Source organism: Thermobia domestica, chromosome 14 (assembly GCF_964235325.1).
Source record: "Thermobia domestica chromosome 14, izTheDome1.hap1.1, whole genome shotgun sequence".
In the NCBI taxonomy this organism is placed as follows: domain Eukaryota; kingdom Metazoa; phylum Arthropoda; class Insecta; order Zygentoma; family Lepismatidae; genus Thermobia; species Thermobia domestica.
The window spans coordinates 44,037,088-44,060,960 of record NC_137467.1 but is presented as its reverse complement, the minus strand read 5'-3'; the positions used below and the strand labels follow the sequence as shown (position 1 = coordinate 44,060,960).

At 38.8% G+C, this 23,873-nt stretch overlaps 1 protein-coding gene across 1 annotated transcript in view; it reads right to left on the bottom strand.

Moving 5' to 3' along the window:
• Positions 1-2,580: 2,580 nt before the first annotated feature.
• LOC145669657 (uncharacterized) overlaps positions 2,581-23,873 on the bottom strand; it is a 346,318-nt gene continuing 325,025 nt past the window's right edge. Inside the window, exons 8-9 of the mRNA XM_081737910.1 lie at positions 15,500-23,159; positions 2,581-7,956 (exon numbers count right to left, since the gene is read on the bottom strand). Coding sequence (XP_081594036.1) covers positions 7,508-7,956; positions 15,500-23,159 — 8,109 coding nt within the window. The 3' untranslated portion in view covers positions 2,581-7,507. The remainder of the gene's footprint in view (positions 7,957-15,499; positions 23,160-23,873) is intronic.

Below are 23,873 nucleotides of genomic sequence, written 5' to 3'. Positions count from 1 at the left end.
TATTCAACTTTGTTCTCGAGTACTCTGTAAGGAAAATCAAAGATAGCAACCGGGGTCTAAAGCTTGAATGGTATTCACCACGTTATGGGATATGTTGATGATACAAATCTGATAGCGGATGATAGGAGAACAATAGAAATAAATGCAGAGATCTTATTAAATGCTTGCAGAGAATGGATTTAGAAGTAAATGCAAAGAAAACTAAATACATAGAAGTTCGCCGGAATCGTACGTAATACTGCAAAACAATCCAAAACCATAGACCCCCTATTCATGAAGATATTAAGTGTCTACTAAAAGCAGGGGATTGATGTTATTATTCAGTTCAAAATCTCTTGTCCTTGCGAATTCTGTCGAGGAATATGAAGCTTAAAATACATAAAACAATAATCATGCCTATTGTGTTGTATGGTTGCGAAACATGGACGCTTACTCTGAGGGATCCAAGACTGAAAGATCCTAGATCGCAGACTCTCAAGAACAAGATCCTGAGACGAATATTCAAACCTAAGAGGAAACGGGAGCCTAAGAGGAATGGCGGGAACTTCGTAGTTTATAACAGCATTCTTTATAACGTTTACCAAACATTGTTAGGGTCATCAAGTCTAGGACACTCAGATACTCAAGTCTTGAGCCAGAATGGAAGAAAGTAGGAACTTTTCAAACTTTTAACTGGAAATCTAATCGGGAAACGACCCTTAGGAAGACCTAGGCGCAGATGGGAGGACAATATTAACATGGATCTCTCAGAAATAGGAATACAAAGCATAAGCTCGATCCATTTGGCTAAGGACAGAAGTCAAGGGAGAGCTTTTGAGAGTATTGAATTTCCGGGTCCCACAAGCCATAGGGTGTTTCAAAATAACACCGACAACGTTTGGGAGGTGATTTCTGACACCAAGATAAGACAAAAATATAGACCAACCTGGGTGCACAAATGCTTCCTGTCGGAGTTATAGACTGCCGAAAACATGAAAGAGATTAATTTTAAAGGTCCATAGCTCCAATACTATGGGATCTACCGTAGTCGGGTCAAGACTTCACTTAGGAATTATTATGTGCCCTATCGAAATATCCATGTTTCAGAATCCTGCTCTACTTCCGTAACAATTTTTATAGAGGTAGTTGGACAGTGCTTCAAATTATATTCCTGTAGCCAAACTCCCTCTATATATTTTTTGCATGAGTACCTTAGGATTCTGAAGCATGTACTTTCGGACAACGCACATATTAGTTCCTTTGTAAACTCTTGATCCGACTAAGGTAGGTCACATAGTTTTGGAGCTATGGCTCTTTAAAGTTCATTTCTTCATGTTTTCGGCAGCCTATAATCCCGAAAGGAAGCATTTATACACCCAGATTGGTCTATACTTATCGTCTAATCTTGGTATCAGGAATCACCTCTCAAACGTTGTCGGTGTTATTTTGAAACACCATGTGAGCGAATTTTTGAATTCTGTTTGATGAAGTAGGTAGCTAGAGCGATTATCTTAGCTGAGTTCGCTATTGGAATTCTTAACATCGTTAATGGAGGCCTATTCACGGTGAAATTAAAATACCGCTAATTTTACAGTAATTATGTGATATCTTGCAAGTAGATAAAAGATAATCGAAAAGTGGATCAAGAGCGCCCTAGGCAATATTATTTTGCATGAGGTACGGTTACCACGAATCACTTAGTAACTATCCTGTTGCAGCTATTTAGAAACGCCAAAATAAATGCCGATTTTCTTAATGGCTGGAAATCGTAATCAAATAAGTAAGTCATGATAACGGTACCTCATGTAAAATAATATTGTCTAGCAAGCTCTTGTTCCACTTTTCTATTATCTTTTATCTATTTGAAGATATTACATAATTACTACAAAATTAGCGGTATTTTAATTTCGCCGTGATGGGGCTTCTTAACTGAATTTAAGGGTGGCTATTCGAATTTCATACATAGAAGTATTTCGTATTTTCTGTCTACTATCTTTACCAGAGTTTATTGCGGTTTGTTTTCATTCAATATTATTTTCATAATTCTTATATAAACTTTTCAACATTTCTTTTTAAAATTCTAGCTTAGATTTCGTTATAAGACATTTGAATCCTGTTTTTGTTTTTCTTTCTATTTTTGTTTTGTTTATTTCTCTATATTTATATATGAATGTATTGATTTATTTCTTGCTCTATTTTTAGGTTAAGAAAGTCTGCGTAAATTTTTGCTTGTACTTACAGTTACGTGTACGATCTTCGGAGATATACTGATTTAAGCTGGATCGCTTGTCACATTTAGGGTAAAACTTTCTCACTAGATGGCAGAGAACATTGCGACACATGCGATGTTGCCACATGAGTTACGAATAGAAAAGTGTTTACAGACGATCACATTTTATACATGCACACCTGAAGATTATAACAGTTCCAAATAAGAACACTTTTACGCGTATCCAGAAACATCTGTAGGATTTTTCCAAGGGCGGGGAAGGGACAAAAGCCAGACATACTCAAGAACAACTCTACCTTGAAATATATAGATTTTCTAAGTTCAGTGAGAAAATGCACTTGGATATTTATAAATAAAATGTCACTACATCATACAAATTGAAAAAAAAAGTATTTATTATCACAAGCATCAAATACAAAACTCTTTTTTGACAATTTTGACATTCAAGTACACTTGTTATCGTACATTTACACATCTCGACAAAGAAATGTTGTCACAATTCAGGTAAGAAAAGGTGCTTCAGAAAAAAAAAATGAGCCCCTTTTATCACACACAAAAGTCCCGAAGAAGTTAATCTAATATTTGACATTCATTCCTACGTAATTTGAATATTAGCGAAAAGATTTCACATCAAAGTCAAAAATAGTACTTTATTTCAAAATTACATTTGTTTCTTCATTTTTTTAATTGTAGTTAAGTGGCATTTTCGACTAGTATACTGTATATGTGGCATCTAAACTTATGGATAAATATCACCTACTGAATATACAAAAATGTAAATAATCAAAATAATCATCACCTGTCAATTAACATAAATAATCGTTTGTTTTTTCTGGCTATTTTTTCTTTCTTTTGTTTGCTTTAATAGTTAATAGTTACTTTTTTACTTCTGTTGATGTTTTAAAATACAATTTATATACTCTACTCATTTCTTTTCACTTCTTATTGCATCTAACTGTGACGTACACAAGAGGGAGAAATATTGATTCTCAAATCTTCTGATTTGGGAATTCTTTAACTTTAAAAAATAATAGTAATAATAAAAGATACAAAATGAAATAATTGAGTTTATACATATTACTATATAAATGAATGATGATATATGAAGATATCATTTGTTTTACATTTCTGACAGTAAACTAAAGTTTATTCAAGGAACGTTTAGTATCTCATGTAAACAAATACACGTGGTGATTGTTTGATTTTATTGGTTAGAGAGCCTTAGAACACCCATGCGGCAGAAGAAAATAGTCCTTGCTTATAAGGCTCATTACCAGAATTCTTTAGAATTAGACAACAGAAACAACAATTTATCTAAGAACTAAATTGAATTAATGCAATAAAAGAGAATACGCATGCATTGAAAGTGGTTTAGACCCAACTTTAGCGCGAATCACAGTTAACAATATGGTCACATGCGGGGAATAAGTAAAACGTCGACAGGGTACAACAAGCACGTGCTTCTCGAAAGAAGCGCTGACCGATAGCCAATTATCCGATGACTGGCTGAGTAATACAATTCTGCAATGTTTACATCAGGATCAGAAGGTTCGCTGAATGAACATGTATTCTCAAAAGTTTGGTGAAGTTAAGGTAAAATAAAGGAAACAGAAAAATAATGGTTTAGAAACCAATACCGTACACATTAAAACAAAATCAATACTCCTTATAAAGTGAACGTATTCTCTTCAATGAAATGTTTCAGTAATGGTACTATATAAAGTTAAATATACAGATATGTTTCTTTCTTTCTTATCATTGGCATACGGTTGGCCGTTTTTTATTGTTTTCCACAGTCGATTCGACTGTCTCTTTAATAGTGATTCTTTTCTGATATTGTCTACTTTAATAATTTTTAAGCGGAATCTTTTAAATTAAATTTTCTTGGACGATAGATCAAAAACAAGATGCATATTTATCAGATTTGTATACACTTTCTACTTTTGAACTTAGCTTTCCTTGCATTTTAACATTGGATTTATAGCAAGAGAAATCATTGAAGTAGGTCTTTACAATAGTTGAAACCTTCATTACTTGCACGAAATCAAATCAGGTGTGTTTCTAAGGAAGAAAGATGAATAAATATTCTTCCACTATACAAATTCACGCTGTTAGCTTTTTATAAATTAAATTTTCTTGTACGATAGATCAAAAACAAGATACATATTTATCAGATTTGTATACACTTTCTACTTTTGAACTTAGCTTCCCTTGCATTTTAACATTGGATTTATAGCAAGAGAAATCCTTGAAGTAGGTCTTTACAATAGTGAAACCTTCATTACTTGCACAAAACAAAATCAGGTGTTCTAAGAAGAAAGATGAATAAATATTCGTCCACTATACAAATTCACGCTGTTAGCTTTTCATAAGTTAAATTTTGAACATAGGTAGCACTTACTCTGTGCTGTATTGTTACTATATTTCGTTTTAATTGAAGTACAAATCCCAAGAGGATGGAGGTGATGGTCAATGCTTCCCATACAAAGAACAGGGATAAAGCTAGTTGGAAATAAAATCGGGACAAGAGAACATTTAATAAAGAAAGGCGATTATTATCAAATTAAAAAAAGGGATGAGTTGAAAGCTCATCAATGTGGACAACGTAATGTGTCAGCAAAGTACTTTGTGATAAGTTATAAGTTAGTCGCTCATTGTGTAACATCAAGTCAAGGATCTTTTAAAATGGAGGCTCAGCCCTTACAACAAAATCTTGAAGCAATACGTCACAGTTTCACCCCCCCCCCTACTCTGCTCACTCCGCCCAATAGAATCGCAATGTTTTGAGCCAACAATCATGGCGGAAACGAAAGTAGCCAATCATTCTATGGTAGAAACGAGAGTAGCCAATCAGACGTGCCGATGCTCGGTTGCTTTTTGGCTTCACCGATTTAATAGGATGAAGATACATATGGACAGATCCTATATTTATAACATCCTTTCATCAAGTATTATATTTATCTGTTATATTTTCTTTTAACTTTTAACTAAAAAAGTTAATCTGATTTCTTTAGTAAACGTTCGTAATAATGTCCAAAAAATTTCTTTCCCGTATACAACAGTATTTCAAACCTTTTTTCATTTCTAGATGCTACTTGTTTCTTCATGATAGCTCTATAACTAAGATTTCTCAGTACAACATCTGTTGTTTTTGGTACTTTTTATCATCATAGCTGACCAACACCTGTTTCATCATTCGTTTCAGTTAAAGTTTATTCTTATAATCCATAAATAACACATTATTCTATTTATATAGTTATTTTCTTCATTCTCTTCTTTAAATAATAATATTTTATTCTACCTTATAGAGAAATGTTACGGAATTCTATATCAAACTAGTATTAACCCCAATTTCTGAATTTTATTCAAGAAATATTAATTTCAGAAATTTCATCACCATAATTATTTAAAATCTAACACTATATGAAGCAATCCTCTAAATTGTGACATTCTCTTCATTGTCAAGATGTCTTTACAGCATAGATACATATTTACATTTTTTAAGAACAGTATCAAAGGATATTTCTCTACTGAAAAGAAGTTAAAAGAACTCATGCATGTGAAAAAACAATACTCTACGATATTCATTCAACCCAAGTAATTTAATCAGAAGATATGTATTTAGCACATATGATATATGTGTACTACATGACTGTATAGTAGTCAGCAAAGTTGCATATCATTTACTATCCCATCTCCACTTGAACATGTTTGTTTCTCAGTAACTTTCAAATAAATGGTCCAGGTTGAATAGAGTTTTCTGTATTATAATTCTCTAAGATGTTCATGGTAATAAGCCGGATGAAGACTTAGTAAACCAAGAAGGTAATGTGCTTGTTGATTATATATAAACAAACAAAAAAATAATGTTAGAAGTGTACACTCTACCGAGATATGCACCTTTATTGCGTTGAGTTGAGTTGATTTTGAGTTTAACATCCCTTTCAGCAGTGAGACTATATGACACAGGACCTACTGATTAACGTGGAATTCGAACTACATGAGCTCTCACCAAGAATCGAACCTGGGTCTTCCTTGCCAAAGGCGCGTACGCTAACCGCTTAGCCATGAAAGGAGCTCTGCATCTTTGTTGCAAGTAATACTACTAAGATTAATTTATTTTTGTTATTATTATTGTTACAGAAAACTGTATTCAAATTCGTCGATTTGTCTAAATATTATTGACCCAAAAACCGTAGAAGGATATGCACCTTTGCTGAAAACTGAAAGTAATACTCCTTATAATAAAAGAAATTATTTAACTTGGAGCTGTTATAATTAACTTCTGTTCATTTAATTCACTTGTTTTACTAACTTGCTTTTCATACATTAATGATATATTCCCATAGAATAAACAGTAATTCCATTGTTAAACCTTGTTCACGATCTTGATACATTATTTTCAATAAGCAAAATCAGTTCTGTGATACTTATTTGATAGCCGTATTTTCTTAAAAATGTCCAAGTACGTTATATGGTGCTAGACCAATATTTCCATTACCGGTGCAACATATGCTGCTTAGATAAATATTTATTCAAAGTCTTATCAAGAGTGCTCGTTAACATATTTTGATGTATTCCTTTGTTAAAAATTCACAAACATTTTTAAGTTGACCAAAATTATATGTTGGAAGAATTCATAGTTACATACGGTGTTTTTGGTTCAGTTATGATGCGTGTGATATGTATGGTATACAGTATGTAAAATGATAATGATTCATATGTCATGCAGGATGGGAAAATATAACATGATATGAAATATAATCATTTGATAAACGGGGACAAAAGTTGTGTGTTTCTCGTTTCGTATATGAGGATTCTTTTAAGTCTTAAGATAATAGTAAGAAGTTGCAATACTGTTTTTTGCTTCTGGGATATTAAAGCTGTACCATGACTTTAGCACGATTTAAAACAGTTATTCCATCCTAGCAAGTATATACAACAAATTTACCTATACTTTTCGATATCATACATAAGACTTTTTACCAGTGTATTTATATATGAACCGTTATTTGTTAAAACAACGTCTGTAACTGTTTTAGCGATTATCATTTTCACTCCTTCTTCATAAACAGGGTTACTATTTAATAGTTGCTTCAACCCCAAACAACCGTATCCATATGGCCTCCAGCAAGCAGAGAAAATGAAGATCTTCAAAATGTTCACTGACAGTGTTATAACAAATATCGATTCATATGTAAATGTATTTACATACATACACACATATTGTGCTTTAAGTTTCTTTCATAGAAAGATTTCACATTGCTGTTTTTAAGTGTTTCCTTGACGTCAATCGATTTATTTATGGTCATGTAATTTTGCAGTAACGTTAATTTCCCTTGATTTCGATGCTTGAAGCTGTTTCCTTCGTCGCAGATGGAAATGTACCATCACAGTCAGGAAAGCTGTTAACATAATAAGTCCGAGAGCTAGTCCTCCAACCGTATTGACACTAAGAATACTTCTGTGGCTTTCAGTTGTATCTTCACTAAGTTCGTTTCCATTATCGTTATTCGAACTTGCGATAAGGGCCTCTGCTTTCGGCAAAAGATCGTTGTCACCCGCTACTAGAAAAGCGTGTGTGCCAAGTGTGATTTTAATAACTTGGTGTTGATCAACGTCTCTTTTCGCAATCCGGCGAAAATCGTTGTTGACAACAGGGACATCACTGTTGTCCATATTTGGCGCTTCACGTTTGCCAAAATTTCTTCTGTTTGAAGGTCTTCTAGGACTAGGCTGGTACAAGTCTATTGAAATAAGAAAATAACAAATATGTATTATTCAGTTTCGAAGACAACATACTAGGTTTATCTTACAATTGGGGCATTCAGAGCACAATGGATTCAAGTCCAATTACCGAGGTTGTTAGAAAACGAGGCAAACATTTTACACTCCGTTTAAATGCATGGAAGAGTAAATACTGTATTTGTTTTTAAAGTTGTGAGATATTTACAATATCAGAACATGAATCTTTGAAACATTGAAAAGAGCTTTACATAGAGATGCTAATACAAAATATGTCCAAAATGACAAAAAAAAAAAAAAAAAAAAAGGACTTGTATCCTTCTTGCACTGACCGTCCCAATTATAAATCTACAAAAAGTGATGAGAAATGCATAGGCACAATTAAAAACGTGTCTAAGAGTGAAACTAAAAGTTATTATAAAAGATCATTTTACTATTATTATTACTTCTAAAAGAATATGAATGAATCTTTAATAGCAAATCCCATGTCCATCATTTCCCGATATATTGCTGATGTTTCACCAGGATGTTTATCTAGCAGTTTCGTTTTTATAGACTTCTAAACTTCGGGTCAAATATTGAAACTGAACGTGGAATTCTTCCACAACTTTAGGTTTCAATTAAGGGATATGAGTCAAGATAGAAACTAATCTTGGGATCCTGAATCTACACCAAAGAACCATTTCTCACTATCTTTAATCGTCTTTGTTCTATCAGGATTCAATATTGAGAAGTGGAAATGGTGTAATTCTTCTACTTCCGGTTTCAGTAGAGGGACATGGGCAGAGTTGGAACTTATACTTGGAACGACTAATTCGTACCGAAAATCCAGTTCTAACTATTTCTTATCATTTTTTTCCTATCAAGATTCAATATTGAAATTGGACCTGGTATACTTCTCCCATTTCCGCTTTTAATAGAAGGAATAAGAATAGAAATGAAGCCTATTCCTGGTACCCTGAATTAACTTCAAGAAGATTATTTCTTACTATAACTTAACGTTGTGCTCTGATACATGTCGCCAGACAGACAGACGGATAGATGGAATCGTACTTTAAGACGTAGTTTATTATGCCTAGCGTATCGTGGTTTGAAAATCTAAATAATAATTGCATTTAAAATTTGATTCGTCCACCAAATTCTTCTATCAATATTTTAACGGAGGTGGTGGTAAAGATTGGCCTCTTTCCGCCTATGATAGTCATAAAAAGAAAAAGTTTTCATAAAAGCCGGTATGTCGTCTGAATATGAAGTTCAACTTGTATCTTGTTCGTTACAGCTTTGGAAATATTCCACAGTTTCGGCAAGGTAACGTCGTCTTCGTCAGTCAGATTGTATTTGATGAAGGTGACATTATCTTCCGAAACAGTTACACAACTATTATTAATAAATATTTGATTCTCAGTTTTGTTTTATTAATAATGAAGTTCAACCATAGTAAACGTTATATCTCTGTAAAATGCATATGAAGTATATTAAAGGAAGCCACATAAAGGACCCCCCCCCCCAAAAAAAAAAAGCATGGTTGTTGATATTCCGACAGTTTAGACGTTTTTTTCGAACTTCAAACAACAATTTTAGTACCGGTATGAGGCATGTCATTAATCAGTATACTTCTTGTTCTCGTGAAGACTAGAGTTAGTCAACTTATCAACAAGTATTCGTAATGTGGTTTATAAAACGCCTTATTGTTTCAAGTTCGAGGAAACGTCTAAACTGGCAGAATATCAACAACCATACTTTGTTTGCAAGTTTCTTTTTATGTGACTTGATACAATATTTTTCATATACATCTTACAGAGATATAACGTTTGTGGTTGAACTTCATATTTCTACGACATATCTGCTTTTATAAACACTTCTATTTTTTTTATGACTATCATAGTTGAAAAAGACCGATATCTATCTATCTCGTTTATGCACTCTGTAAATTTATATCTTATCTACAGGGTGTTACAAAAATGTGTCACAGAAAAAAAAAGTTCATATGGACCTGTGCTGAAAAGTGAATAGTTTCGAAGTTATAGCCTGCTGAAAACGTGAAATAAGCGAACTTTAAAAGTTCATAGCTCCACGACTATGGGACTTATCTTAGTAGGATCAAGACATCACTGAGGAACTGGTATGTGAACTATTCAAATATCTAGAAGTAGCTCAAGTGGTAGAGCGTTGGCTTCGCATTCGGGAGGTCGCGGGTTCGATTCCCGCTGCCGACCATCCTGATTGGGGTTTCCCAGGGTTTCCCTCAATCCTACCAGGCAAATGACGGGATGGTACCTACTAAAACAGGCCCTGGCCGATACCTTCCCAAATCCTTTCCATTGTTGTTATTGTTAAATATCCAGTATAAAATGGCTTCAGAGCTGTGTCTGGTAATTGTTAAATAAATAAGTAAGTAATTGTTAAATAATTGTTTAAGAATGCTCCAGTACTTGCACATCAAGTTTTAGAGAGGTAGGTGGAAAGTGATTAAGTACTCCCAAACAGCCTCTCTTAAAAAATGATCGTGCAAGTAATAGGGGTTCTGAAATATGGATATTTGAATAGTTCACATACTACTTCTTAATTGATGTCTTGACTCGACTACGATAGTCCTATAGTAATGAAACTATGGACCTTTAAAGTTCATTTTTTTTACATTTTCGGCACCCTATAACCCCGAAACTATGCACTTTCAACCACAGATTCATATGAACATTTTTTTTTTAAATGTTGATGTGTGAAATCTATCCCCAAAATATTGTGACAATTTTTTTTAATGCCCTAGCATCCTGATCATCTTTGTATTTTTAATTCCATCTTTGTAAAACAAAAGGTGGAATATATTAAAATACAGCACTCACACATTCAAGCTTGGTGTATCCGTTAAAAAAAAATAACGATTAAAAATTTTGTTGATTTTAAAATTAATTAATTAATATTTACGATAGTTATTTTTAATTAATAATTGTTAAACATTTTTATAATGATTGAAAAGGTAATTTGTTATTTTTTTTTTAATTCCGAAAAGCCATCTGAAATGGATATTGTGCAAGAACATATCACTAACATGATATTCACCAATCACATTTCTATATTTTAATACTGTATGTAAACAGTAAATGTTCATAATAATAGTTTTCTCACGTCCTTAAGTCTATCTACTAAATTTTATATTAACTTTTCTACTTATTATAATAGTTTTCCCACGTCCTTAATTTTATCTACTAAATTTTACATTAACTTTCATAACTCAAGACAGTGACAGTTCTCAAATAAATAAATAAATAAATAAATAATCTGTAATCAATTAACTTTGAAGTTAACTCTAACTTTAAGCGTTATCTACTAAATTTTTTATTCACTTTTCCAGTCATTATAATAATTTTCCCACCTCCTTAATTTTAATATATACTAAATTTTATTTTAACTTTTCCATCCATTATAATAGTTGTTCCGCGTCCTTAATATTATCTACTAAATTTTTTATTCACTTTTCCAGTCATTATAATAATTTTCCCATCTCCTTAATTTTAGTATCTACTAAATTTTATATTAATTTTTCCATTCATTATAATAGTTGTCTCACGTCCTTAAGTCCATCTACTAAATTTTATATTAACTTTTCCATTTATTATAATAGTTTTCCCACGTCCTTAATTTTATCTACTAAATTCTATTTTAACTTACCCATTCGCTATAATAGTTTTCCCACTTCCTTAATTTTATCTACTAAATTTTACATTAACTTTCATAACTCAAGACAGTGATAGTTCTCAAATAAATAAATAAATAAATAAATAAATAACCTTTAATCAATTAACTTTGAAGTTAATTCTAACTTTAAGCGTTACTTTTTCTAGCATTATTTTTTAATTTAATCAATTATATTCTCGTTGCCTTAATTTTCTTTAATTGTTCTAATTATGCAGAAAATGTATAACATAGATATATGAGCTTTATGGGAAAAGATAATGGTAAATGCCACTTTGGCTAAATTGAGTTATTAAGTGGACTGAATTGGAGTTGAACCACAAAACAGTATGTAGGTAGTTTCAATTCAAAAATATATCCGCAGATGACAGGAAAAGCATGATTGGTATGTGTCATTATTGCATTGCATTGCATGGGAATGTGAAACTTTCTTTTTCAGTTTTAAAAATGTCACTTAGCATTATCTTCCCCTGAGCCGAATATATATATATATATATATATATATATATATATATATATATATATATATATATATACAGGGTGTTACACAAAAATTTGTCATAATATTGGCGGAAGAGATTCCTTACATCAAAATAAGAAAAATGTTCATATGAACCTGTGGTCGGAAGTGCATAATTCGTAGTTATAGGGTGCCGAAAACGTGAGAAAATGAACTTTAAAGGTCCATAGATCCATTACTATAGGACCGATCTTTGTCAGGTCAAGACATAACTGAGGAGCTATGCAAATAATATGTGAACTATCCAAATATCCATCTTTCAAAACCTCCGGTACTTGCACAATCATTTTTAAAGAGGCTATTTGGTAGTACTTGATCACTCTCCACCTAGCTCTCTAAAACTTGGTATGCAAGTACTGGAGCATTCTTTAAACATGTGTAGTTGGATAGTTTACATACCAGTTCCTCAGTGATGTCTTGACCTGACTACGATAGGTCCCATAGTAGTGGAGCTATGAACTTTTAAAGTTCACTTGTTTCACGTTCTCGGCATCCTATAGCTCCGAAACTATCCACTTTTGAGTACAGATCCATCTGAACGTTTGTTCTTATTTTGATATGAGAATCTGTAACCTATATATGTATAAACAGGATGTGAAAAACATAATAATCATATACTGAATTGTTAATAGTAACAAAAATAATAATGATTATAAAGTTATAAAATGCTTCGTTATGAAATGATTATAAAGTTATAAAGTTATTATCATTTATCTATTATCTCGGAGTTCTAATACGAACACGAAAGGTAACGAGTCTAAGAAGGAACGTTCGAAACCGTTATTCGTATATATATTTAAGAACAAAAAAAAAAAAAGAAAAGAAAAGAAAAGAAAAGAAAAAGAAAAAGAAAAAAGAAAAGAAAAAAGTTATATACAAAATCATAAGGTAGGTACGGAAAATATTCTAGAAGGAGGATTTCCATGTTGAATTAACCGTTTATGGGAAATCATTTATAAACATTTCTTATGATTTTGAATATTGCAGTTTTGGATTTTCAGAATACAGTTTCAAATGTAACTTTTTGTTAAATTACTTCGAATATTGCTGTTGTCTTCTGGGATATTAAGTAAAATAATAATCATGTTACTTGATCTTTTGAATATTTCATTTTAGAAAGAAGTGTTTGAAGTACCTATACTCAATCATTATCATTATCATAAGTGTTCTGCCATTATTGGCAGGTCATTTGCTGCAACTGAGAAGCTTCCATGCTCCACAGTTTTCCATTGACCTCTTCGTTTTCACATTCGATTTCCCCGTTTTGATATCACCCGTCAATTGTGGTCTCCTTTTTCCCCTCCCTCTCTTTCCTGCCACCATACCTTCTAGCACGTCCCTCATAATATAGTTCTTTCTGAACCAATGTCCCAACCAGTTTATGTTCCTTTTCCTAATAATATCTAAAATTGTTCTTTTGTCTCACACCATTTTTAACACCCTCTCATTCCCTTTCCGCTCGACCCAACTAATTCTTTCCATTCTTCTCCACAAACACAATTCTTCTCCAATAGTTTTCCATCATTTTGCGTAATTTTCATATTTCTGACCCATAAGTACAATTCTCCAGACGAAGTACTTTATGAGTCTTTTTCTCAACTCTTTATTCAAGGTCCCACATAATATTTTCTTCCTCCTAAGGCTTCTTTCGTCATTCCTATACTATCCATGCTCATTGAAACTTTTTAACTATAATTTGAAAAGCATATTTTTACCATCCAGTCCATGATCATAAGTCCCAGAGAGCTCTCTTGTTTTAAAAAGTTTAAGGTATTAGTTCAAAAAAGTTTTCGGTTATGATAAAACGTTATCTTCTAGAAAGATGGATGATTAGGTTTCTTCTTGTACATGACTGTATATATGAAAAAATGGTGAAATGTATATACTTGTACAGACATGTACTTAAATCTTCATAAATGTCTATTCGAAACAAAACACAGATAAAATTATCAAATTAGTGCAGTGCAATTAGGAAACCAGAACATTCAAAAAAAAAAAGAAAGAAAAAAGAAAAGAAAAAGAAAAAAGCTGAAACCTTTTATAAAATGATCATGATACTCTATTCAGCATCTCAGAGAAAGCCCTAAAAAATCCCGCACCGGTTTTGGTCACTACGGCCGCCATATTGGGTATCCTATTCCAAACGCCAAGAGTTTTCGTGGAAACCATATTTAACCGACTACATTTACAGCATTTACTTTAACTGACTATAATACAGGTTGTAAACACAGCAGAAATATAAACTATACCTCGTTAAAAAGATGCTTAATTAGTCGTACTTATTGTGTAAAAATTGAGGAAATTTACACTTTCCCCAAAAGGAAAAAAGGGGAAATTTCACAAAATTTCTCAAAACAAAAGTGAAAAATTGATTTTGCATCCTTATTACAACATTGTAGGGAGAAGTAACACAAAATATGTACAAATTGTTGGCCAAAAACCCTTCTCAATAAAACATTAAAAATATATAATAATAATATCTTCTAAAACTGTGGTTTTTAATTACATTCACGTGATGCGTTAAATTCACGTAATAGGCTACCCAACATCGCGGCCACAGTGTCCAAACCCGACGCGGGATTTTTCGGACTTTCTCTGAGTTGCTGAATAGAGTATCATGACCATTTTAGAAAAGGTTTCAGTTCTTTCTTAATATTCGGTCTGGCCGCGGTGGCTCAATGGTAGAGGGTTCACTTCTAGTGCATGGGGACCCTGGTTCGATCCCAGCTCGCGCCAAGTGGGCTTTGTGGTGGACAAACACCGTGTGCGTGGATTTTCTCAGGGTTCTGCCGTTTCCTCCCACTCCTCTTTCCACCACTTCATTCATTTCTCATCCTCACCGTCTACTTTAGCCTAGCCGGCATAACCTTGCGACGTAAAACTCACAGATTTCATTTTAATTTTTTGGTTTTCGCCTTCTTTTGATCTAATTATACTGAACTAAATACAACATAACTGGAATTCCAAATAACTAAGTGATAGGTTTCTAGTTCGATTCCAGGCTAAGTGACTTTTCGTGGTGGAGAACATCGTGTATATGGGTTTTCTCATGGTTCACCCATTTTCTTCTAAATTTCTATTCCATCACTTTTAGTAATCATCTCTCGCCTTTAGTATAATTTTACATCTGCGAGATGTAAAATTAAAAATTTCATTTCATTTTATCTCTAAATTACAAAGAAAATCACTAAAATGTTCGCAAGGGGATACATGATCGAAGGACTATAGTTTATATGGCGGATACAGTTTACCAACAATTCAAGAAAGTGAAAAACACAATAAGCAATTAACTATCTAAAAATATTTAAAAATAACTGAATCGTTTAACTTACACGAATGAAATGCGTGATATCTGGGATCTTGATCTTTTCCATGAAAATCTCCCTCGTCATGATCTCTTCCAGGTTTCGGTGTTCGAGAAGTTGTGCTAACAGGAAGACGAGTTGTTGAAAGGCATCGAGGATCTTTTGTTCCAGGGAAACATTTTGGCGGTAAGATGTTAGACGGAAAGTTGACAGAAGTATCACCAGTGCAATTTGCGCCTGAGACTCCCGGGAAGCATCCAGAAGGAGGTTCAGTAGTAGTTTCAAAACAATTAGGATCTTTGGATCCAGGATAACAGCGAGGTTGCGTCGGTCTAGTAGTAGAAGGTTGTGTTGGACGTGAGCAACGGGGATCCGTACTTCCTGGATAACACTGAGGACCTCTGGTAGTCGGAGGTTGTGTTGGTCGTGGACAACGAGGATCCGTACTTCCTGGATAACACTGAGGACCTCTGGTAGTCGGAGGTTGTGTTGGTCGTGGGCAACGAGGATCAGTACTTCCTGGGTAACACTGAGGGCCTCTGGTAGTCGGAGGTTGTGTTGGTCGTGGGCAGCGAGGATCAGTACTTCCTGGATAACACTGAGGGCCTCTGGTTGTTGGAGGTTCTGTAGGCCTTGGGCAACGAGGGTCAGTACTTCCTGGATAACACTGAGGACCTCTGGTCGTAGGAGGCTTAGTTGGCTGTGGACAACTGGGATCTTTGCTTCCTGGATAACAGCGAGGTTGCGTCGGTCTTGTAGTAGGAAGTTGTGTTGGTCTTGGGCAACGAGGATCAGTACTTCCTGGATAACACTGAGGACCTCTGGTGGTCGGAGGTTGTGTAGGTCGTGGGCAACGAGGATCAGTACTTCCTGGATAACACTGAGGACCTCTGGTTGTCGGAGGTTGTGTAGGTTGTGGACAACGAGGATCAGTACTTCCTGGAAAACACTGAGGGCCTCTTGTAGTCGGAGGTTGTGTAGGTCGTGGGCAACGAGGATCAGTACTTCCTGGATAACATTGAGGCCCTCTGGTCGTTGGAGGCTTAGTTGGCTGTAGACAGCTAGGATCTTTGCTTCCTGGATAACAGCGAGGTTGTGTCGGTCTTGTAGTAGGAGGTTGTGTAGGCCGTGGGCAACGTGGGTCAGTGCTTCCTGGATAACATTGTGGCTCTCTGGTCGTTGGAGGTTGTGTCGGTTGTGGACAACGAGGATCTGTACTACCTGGATAACACTGAGGTCCTCTGGTTGTCGGAGGTTTAGTTGGTTGAGGACAATTAGGATCTCTGCTTCCTGGATAACAACGAGGTTGTGTCGGTCTAGTAGTAGGAGGTTGTGTTGGTCTCGGACAACGAGGATCATTATTTCCTGGATAACACTGAGGGCCTCTGGTTGTAGGAGGTTGTGTAGGCCGTGGACAACGAGGATCAGTGCTTCCTGGATAACATTGTGGCTCTCTGATCGTTGGAGGTTGTGTCGGTTGCGGACAACGAGGATCTGTGCTACCTGGATAACATTGAGGTCCTCTTGTTGTCGAAGGTTTAGTTGGTTGAGGACAATTAGGATCTCTGCTTCCTGGATAACAACGAGGTTGTGTGGGTCTAGTAGTAGGAGGTTGTGTTGGTTTTGGACAACGAGGGTCAGTACTTCCTGGGTAACACTGAGGACCTCTGGTCGTTGAAGGCTTAGTTGGCTGTGGACAACTAGGATCTCTGCTTCCTGGATAACAACGAGGTTGTGTTGGTCTAGTAGTAGCAGGTTTTGTTGGTTTTGGACAACGAGGATCAGTACTTCCTGGGTAACACTGAGGACCTCTGGTCGTTGGAGGCTTAGTTGGCTGTGGACAACTAGGGTCTTTGCTTCCTGGATAACAGCGAGGTTGTGTCGGTCTTGTAGTAGGAGGTTGTGTTGGGCAACGAGGATCATTACTTCCTGGATAACACTGAGGAGCTCGAGTAGTAGATTGCGTTTCTGGAAGAGGAGGTAAATATGTAGGCCCTTGTGTCGATACGCGACATTCTGTATTTGAATTACCAGGGTAACATACAATACTTGTACTTGGAGATGTTGTAGTAGAAGGTTTCGTTGGTTTGGGACATCTGGGATCTGAGCTTCCGGGATAACACTGCGGTTGTTTCGTTGTTGGTTTAGTAGGTTTTGGACAACGAGAATCTGTACTACCAGGAAAGCATTGTGGAGGTTTAGTAGGCTTAGGACACCGTGGATCCGTGCTGCCAGGATAACATTGTGGAGGTTTGCTCGTAGGTGGTTTAGTTGGTTTCGGACAACGAGGGTCGGTACTTCCCGGATAACATCGAGGAGCGCTGGTAGTTGGATGTTGTGTTGGTCGAGGACATCTGGGATCTGTGCTTCCAGGATAACATTGTGGTGCCCTGGTTGTAGGTGGCTGAGTTGGTTGTGGACATCGTGGATCCTTGCTTCCTGGGTAGCAAGCAGGTGCTTTGGTAGTTGGAGGCTGTGTCGGTTGAGGACATCTTGGATCTGTGCTTCCTGGATAACATTGTGGTCGCCTAGTTGTTGGAGGTGTAGTTGGTTTCGGACAACGAGGGTCGGTACTTCCCGGATAACATCGAGGAGCGCTGGTAGTTGGAGGTTGTGTTGGTCGAGGACATCTGGGATCTGTGCTTCCAGGATAACATTGTGGTGCCCTGGTTGTAGGTGGCTGAGTTGGTTGTGGACATCGTGGATCCTTGCTTCCTGGGTAGCAAGCAGGTGCTTTGGTAGTTGGAGGCTGTGTCGGTTGAGGACATCTTGGATCTGTGCTTCCTGGATAACATTGTGGTCGCCTAGTTGTTGGAGGTGTAGTTGGTTTCGGACAACGAGGGTCGGTACTTCCCGGATAACATCGAGGAGCGCTGGTAGTTGGAGGTTGTGTTGGTCGAGGACATCTGGGATCTGTGCTTCCAGGATAACATTGTGGTGCCCTGGTTGTAGGTGGCTGAGTTGGTTGTGGACATCGTGGATCCTTGCTTCCTGGGTAGCAAGCAGGTGCTTTGGTAGTTGGAGGCTGTGTCGGTTGAGGACATTTTGGATCTGTGCTTCCTGGATAACATTGTGGTCGCCTAGTTGTTGGAGGTGTAGTTGGTTTCGGACAACGAGGGTCGGTACTTCCCGGATAACATCGAGGAGCGCTGGTAGTTGGAGGTTGTGTTGGTCGAGGACATCTGGGATCTGTGCTTCCAGGATAACATTGTGGTGCCCTGGTTGTAGGTGGCTGAGTTGGTTGTGGACATCGTGGATCCTTGCTTCCTGGGTAGCAAGCAGGTGCTTTGGTAGTTGGAGGCTGTGTCGGTTGAGGACATCTTGGATCTGTGCTTCCTGGATAACATTGTGGTCGCCTAGTTGTTGGAGGTGTAGTTGGTTTCGGACAACGAGGGTCGGTACTTCCCGGATAACATCGAGGAGCGCTGGTAGTTGGAGGTTGTGTTGGTCGAGGACATCTGGGATCTGTGCTTCCAGGATAACATTGTGGTGCCCTGGTTGTAGGTGGCTGAGTTGGTTGTGGACATCGTGGATCCTTGCTTCCTGGGTAGCAAGCAGGTGCTTTGGTAGTTGGAGGCTGTGTCGGTTGAGGACATCTTGGATCTGTGCTTCCTGGATAACATTGTGGTCGCCTAGTTGTTGGAGGTGTAGTTGGTTTCGGACAACGAGGGTCGGTACTTCCCGGATAACATCGAGGAGCGCTGGTAGTTGGAGGTTGTGTTGGTCGAGGACATCTGGGATCTGTGCTTCCAGGATAACATTGTGGTGCCCTGGTTGTAGGTGGCTGAGTTGGTTGTGGACATCGTGGATCCTTGCTTCCTGGGTAGCATGGAGGTGCTTTGGTAGTTGGAGGCTGTGTCGGTTGAGGACATCTTGGATCTGTGCTTCCTGGATAACATTGTGGACGCCTAGTTGTTGGAGGTGTAGTTGGTTTCGGACAACGAGGGTCGGTACTTCCCGGATAACATCGAGGAGCGCTGGTAGTTGGAGGTTGTGTTGGTCGAGGACATCTGGGATCTGTGCTTCCAGGATAACATTGTGGTGCCCTGGTTGTAGGTGGCTGAGTTGGTTGTGGACATCGTGGATCCTTGCTTCCTGGGTAGCAAGCAGGTGCTTTGGTAGTTGGAGGCTGTGTCGGTTGAGGACATCTTGGATCTGTGCTTCCTGGATAACATTGTGGTCGCCTAGTTGTTGGAGGTGTAGTTGGTTTCGGACAACGAGGGTCGGTACTTCCCGGATAACATCGAGGAGCGCTGGTAGTTGGAGGTTGTGTTGGTCGAGGACATCTGGGATCTGTGCTTCCAGGATAACATTGTGGTGCCCTGGTTGTAGGTGGCTGAGTTGGTTGTGGACATCGTGGATCCTTGCTTCCTGGGTAGCAAGCAGGTGCTTTGGTAGTTGGAGGCTGTGTCGGTTGAGGACATCTTGGATCTGTGCTTCCTGGATAACATTGTGGTCGCCTAGTTGTTGGAGGTGTAGTTGGTTTCGGACAACGAGGGTCGGTACTTCCCGGATAACATCGAGGAGCGCTGGTAGTTGGAGGTTGTGTTGGTCGAGGACATCTGGGATCTGTGCTTCCAGGATAACATTGTGGTGCCCTGGTTGTAGGTGGCTGAGTTGGTTGTGGACATCGTGGATCCTTGCTTCCTGGGTAGCATGGAGGTGCTTTGGTAGTTGGAGGCTGTGTCGGTTGAGGACATCTTGGATCTGTGCTTCCTGGATAACATTGTGGTCGCCTAGTTGTTGGAGGTGTAGTTGGTTTCGGACAACGAGGGTCGGTACTTCCCGGATAACATCGAGGAGCGCTGGTAGTTGGAGGTTGTGTTGGTCGAGGACATCTGGGATCTGTGCTTCCAGGATAACATTGTGGTGCCCTGGTTGTAGGTGGCTGAGTTGGTTGTGGACATCGTGGATCCTTGCTTCCTGGGTAGCAAGCAGGTGCTTTGGTAGTTGGAGGCTGTGTCGGTTGAGGACATCTTGGATCTGTGCTTCCTGGATAACATTGTGGTCGCCTAGTTGTTGGAGGTGTAGTTGGTTTCGGACAACGAGGGTCGGTACTTCCCGGATAACATCGAGGAGCGCTGGTAGTTGGAGGTTGTGTTGGTCGAGGGCATCTGGGATCTGTGCTTCCAGGATAACATTGAGGTGCCCTGGTTGTAGGTGGCTGAGTTGGTTGTGGACATCGTGGATCCTTGCTTCCTGGGTAGCAAGCAGGTGCTTTGGTAGTTGGAGGCTGTGTCGGTTGAGGACATCTTGGATCTGTGCTTCCTGGATAACATTGTGGTCGCCTAGTTGTTGGAGGTGTAGTTGGTTTCGGACAACGAGGGTCGGTACTTCCCGGATAACATCGAGGAGCGCTGGTAGTTGGAGGTTGTGTTGGTCGAGGACATCTGGGATCTGTGCTTCCAGGATAACATTGTGGTGCCCTGGTTGTAGGTGGCTGAGTTGGTTGTGGACATCGTGGATCCTTGCTTCCTGGGTAGCAAGCAGGTGCTTTGGTAGTTGGAGGCTGTGTCGGTTGAGGACATCTTGGATCTGTGCTTCCTGGATAACATTGTGGTCGCCTAGTTGTTGGAGGTGTAGTTGGTTTCGGACAACGAGGGTCGGTACTTCCCGGATAACATCGAGGAGCGCTGGTAGTTGGAGGTTGTGTTGGTCGAGGACATCTGGGATCTGTGCTTCCAGGATAACATTGTGGTGCCCTGGTTGTAGGTGGCTGAGTTGGTTGTGGACATCGTGGATCCTTGCTTCCTGGGTAGCATGGAGGTGCTTTGGTAGTTGGAGGCTGTGTCGGTTGAGGACATCTTGGATCTGTGCTTCCTGGATAACATTGTGGTCGCCTAGTTGTTGGAGGTGTAGTTGGTTTCGGACAACGAGGGTCGGTACTTCCCGGATAACATCGAGGAGCGCTGGTAGTTGGAGGTTGTGTTGGTCGAGGACATCTGGGATCTGTGCTTCCAGGATAACATTGTGGTGCCCTGGTTGTAGGTGGCTGAGTTGGTTGTGGACATCGTGGATCCTTGCTTCCTGGGTAGCAAGCAGGTGCTTTGGTAGTTGGAGGCTGTGTCGGTTGAGGACATCTTGGATCTGTGCTTCCTGGATAACATTGTGGTCGCCTAGTTGTTGGAGGTGTAGTTGGTTTCGGACAACGAGGGTCGGTACTTCCCGGATAACATCGAGGAGCGCTGGTAGTTGGAGGTTGTGTTGGTCGAGGACATCTGGGATCTGTGCTTCCAGGATAACATTGTGGTGCCCTGGTTGTAGGTGGCTGAGTTGGTTGTGGACATCGTGGATCCTTGCTTCCTGGGTAGCAAGCAGGTGCTTTGGTAGTTGGAGGCTGTGTCGGTTGAGGACATCTTGGATCTGTGCTTCCTGGATAACATTGTGGTCGCCTAGTTGTTGGAGGTGTAGTTGGTTTCGGACAACGAGGGTCGGTACTTCCCGGATAACATCGAGGAGCGCTGGTAGTTGGAGGTTGTGTTGGTCGAGGACATCTGGGATCTGTGCTTCCAGGATAACATTGTGGTGCCCTGGTTGTAGGTGGCTGAGTTGGTTGTGGACATCGTGGATCCTTGCTTCCTGGGTAGCAAGCAGGTGCTTTGGTAGTTGGAGGCTGTGTCGGTTGAGGACATCTTGGATCTGTGCTTCCTGGATAACATTGTGGTCGCCTAGTTGTTGGAGGTGTAGTTGGTTTCGGACAACGAGGGTCGGTACTTCCCGGATAACATCGAGGAGCGCTGGTAGTTGGAGGTTGTGTTGGTCGAGGACATCTGGGATCTGTGCTTCCAGGATAACATTGTGGTGCCCTGGTTGTAGGTGGCTGAGTTGGTTGTGGACATCGTGGATCCTTGCTTCCTGGGTAGCAAGCAGGTGCTTTGGTAGTTGGAGGCTGTGTCGGTTGAGGACATCTTGGATCTGTGCTTCCTGGATAACATTGTGGTCGCCTAGTTGTTGGAGGTGTAGTTGGTTTCGGACAACGAGGGTCGGTACTTCCCGGATAACATCGAGGAGCGCTGGTAGTTGGAGGTTGTGTTGGTCGAGGACATCTGGGATCTGTGCTTCCAGGATAACATTGTGGTGCCCTGGTTGTAGGTGGCTGAGTTGGTTGTGGACATCGTGGATCCTTGCTTCCTGGGTAGCAAGCAGGTGCTTTGGTAGTTGGAGGCTGTGTCGGTTGAGGACATCTTGGATCTGTGCTTCCTGGATAACATTGTGGTCGCCTAGTTGTTGGAGGTGTAGTTGGTTTCGGACAACGAGGGTCGGTACTTCCCGGATAACATCGAGGAGCGCTGGTAGTTGGAGGTTGTGTTGGTCGAGGACATCTGGGATCTGTGCTTCCAGGATAACATTGTGGTGCCCTGGTTGTAGGTGGCTGAGTTGGTTGTGGACATCGTGGATCCTTGCTTCCTGGGTAGCAAGCAGGTGCTTTGGTAGTTGGAGGCTGTGTCGGTTGAGGACATTTTGGATCTGTGCTTCCTGGATAACATTGTGGTCGCCTAGTTGTTGGAGGTGTAGTTGGTTTCGGACAACGAGGGTCGGTACTTCCTGGATAGCACCTGGGCTCAGTCACTGCTGGTCTAGATGTCGTTTGTGTTATTCTTGCTGTTGCAGTTGTTCTTGGAGTTGTTGAACGTATAGGTATTTCAGGTTCTTCTATGCACCTTCCTTCGCATTCACCCAAACATATCTGTAATTGAGAATATTTGAATCTTAGAATATTTTGTTGCAGTTGAGAGTTATATTTATGAATTTTGTTGTTGTATTTTAAGATTGCATGATTACCCTAATAGCAAGAAAGCTTTCGGCTAGTTGGCGCGTGCCTGACTTTTGGCTTCCTACGCTTGCACTTGAAACGCATGTTTTCGTACAATTTGCCTGTTGTTGTACTTGCAAGCGATGTTTTAGACCCTTCGCATAGCGTCATAATATCACTGGCCGTTCATTGGCTGTTGACTTGATTTGTAAACGCTTGCGTCAAGCTTGACTGGGACACTAAATGTAAGGTTGCCCCGAAGTACCTTCGTTACTGGAATCTAGCTTGCGGTATGCTTGAATGATTTAAAATCAATCTCAATGCAAGCTTGGCCGACTTGCAATTCAAGCTTACAGCAAGCGGTTTGCAAGTTGTGTCCGCTACTATTGTAAAATATAAGTGATGTAGCGTTGATTCTACAAAAAAATATTTACTTTAGAGAGGAACGTTCTGATTGTTTCGTGTTTAATTGTGAATTTAATATTTTCAGTATCTATTTTTGATTTGTTAATGTATAGTTTTGTTTTGTTTCTCTAAATTTACTTTGTATTTTCTCTTTTTTTTTTTTTTTTTTGTTATATTATGGTATAAGTGATATATACGTATTTCATTACTGTTTATATAAAGATATTTCCTTAACTTGAATTG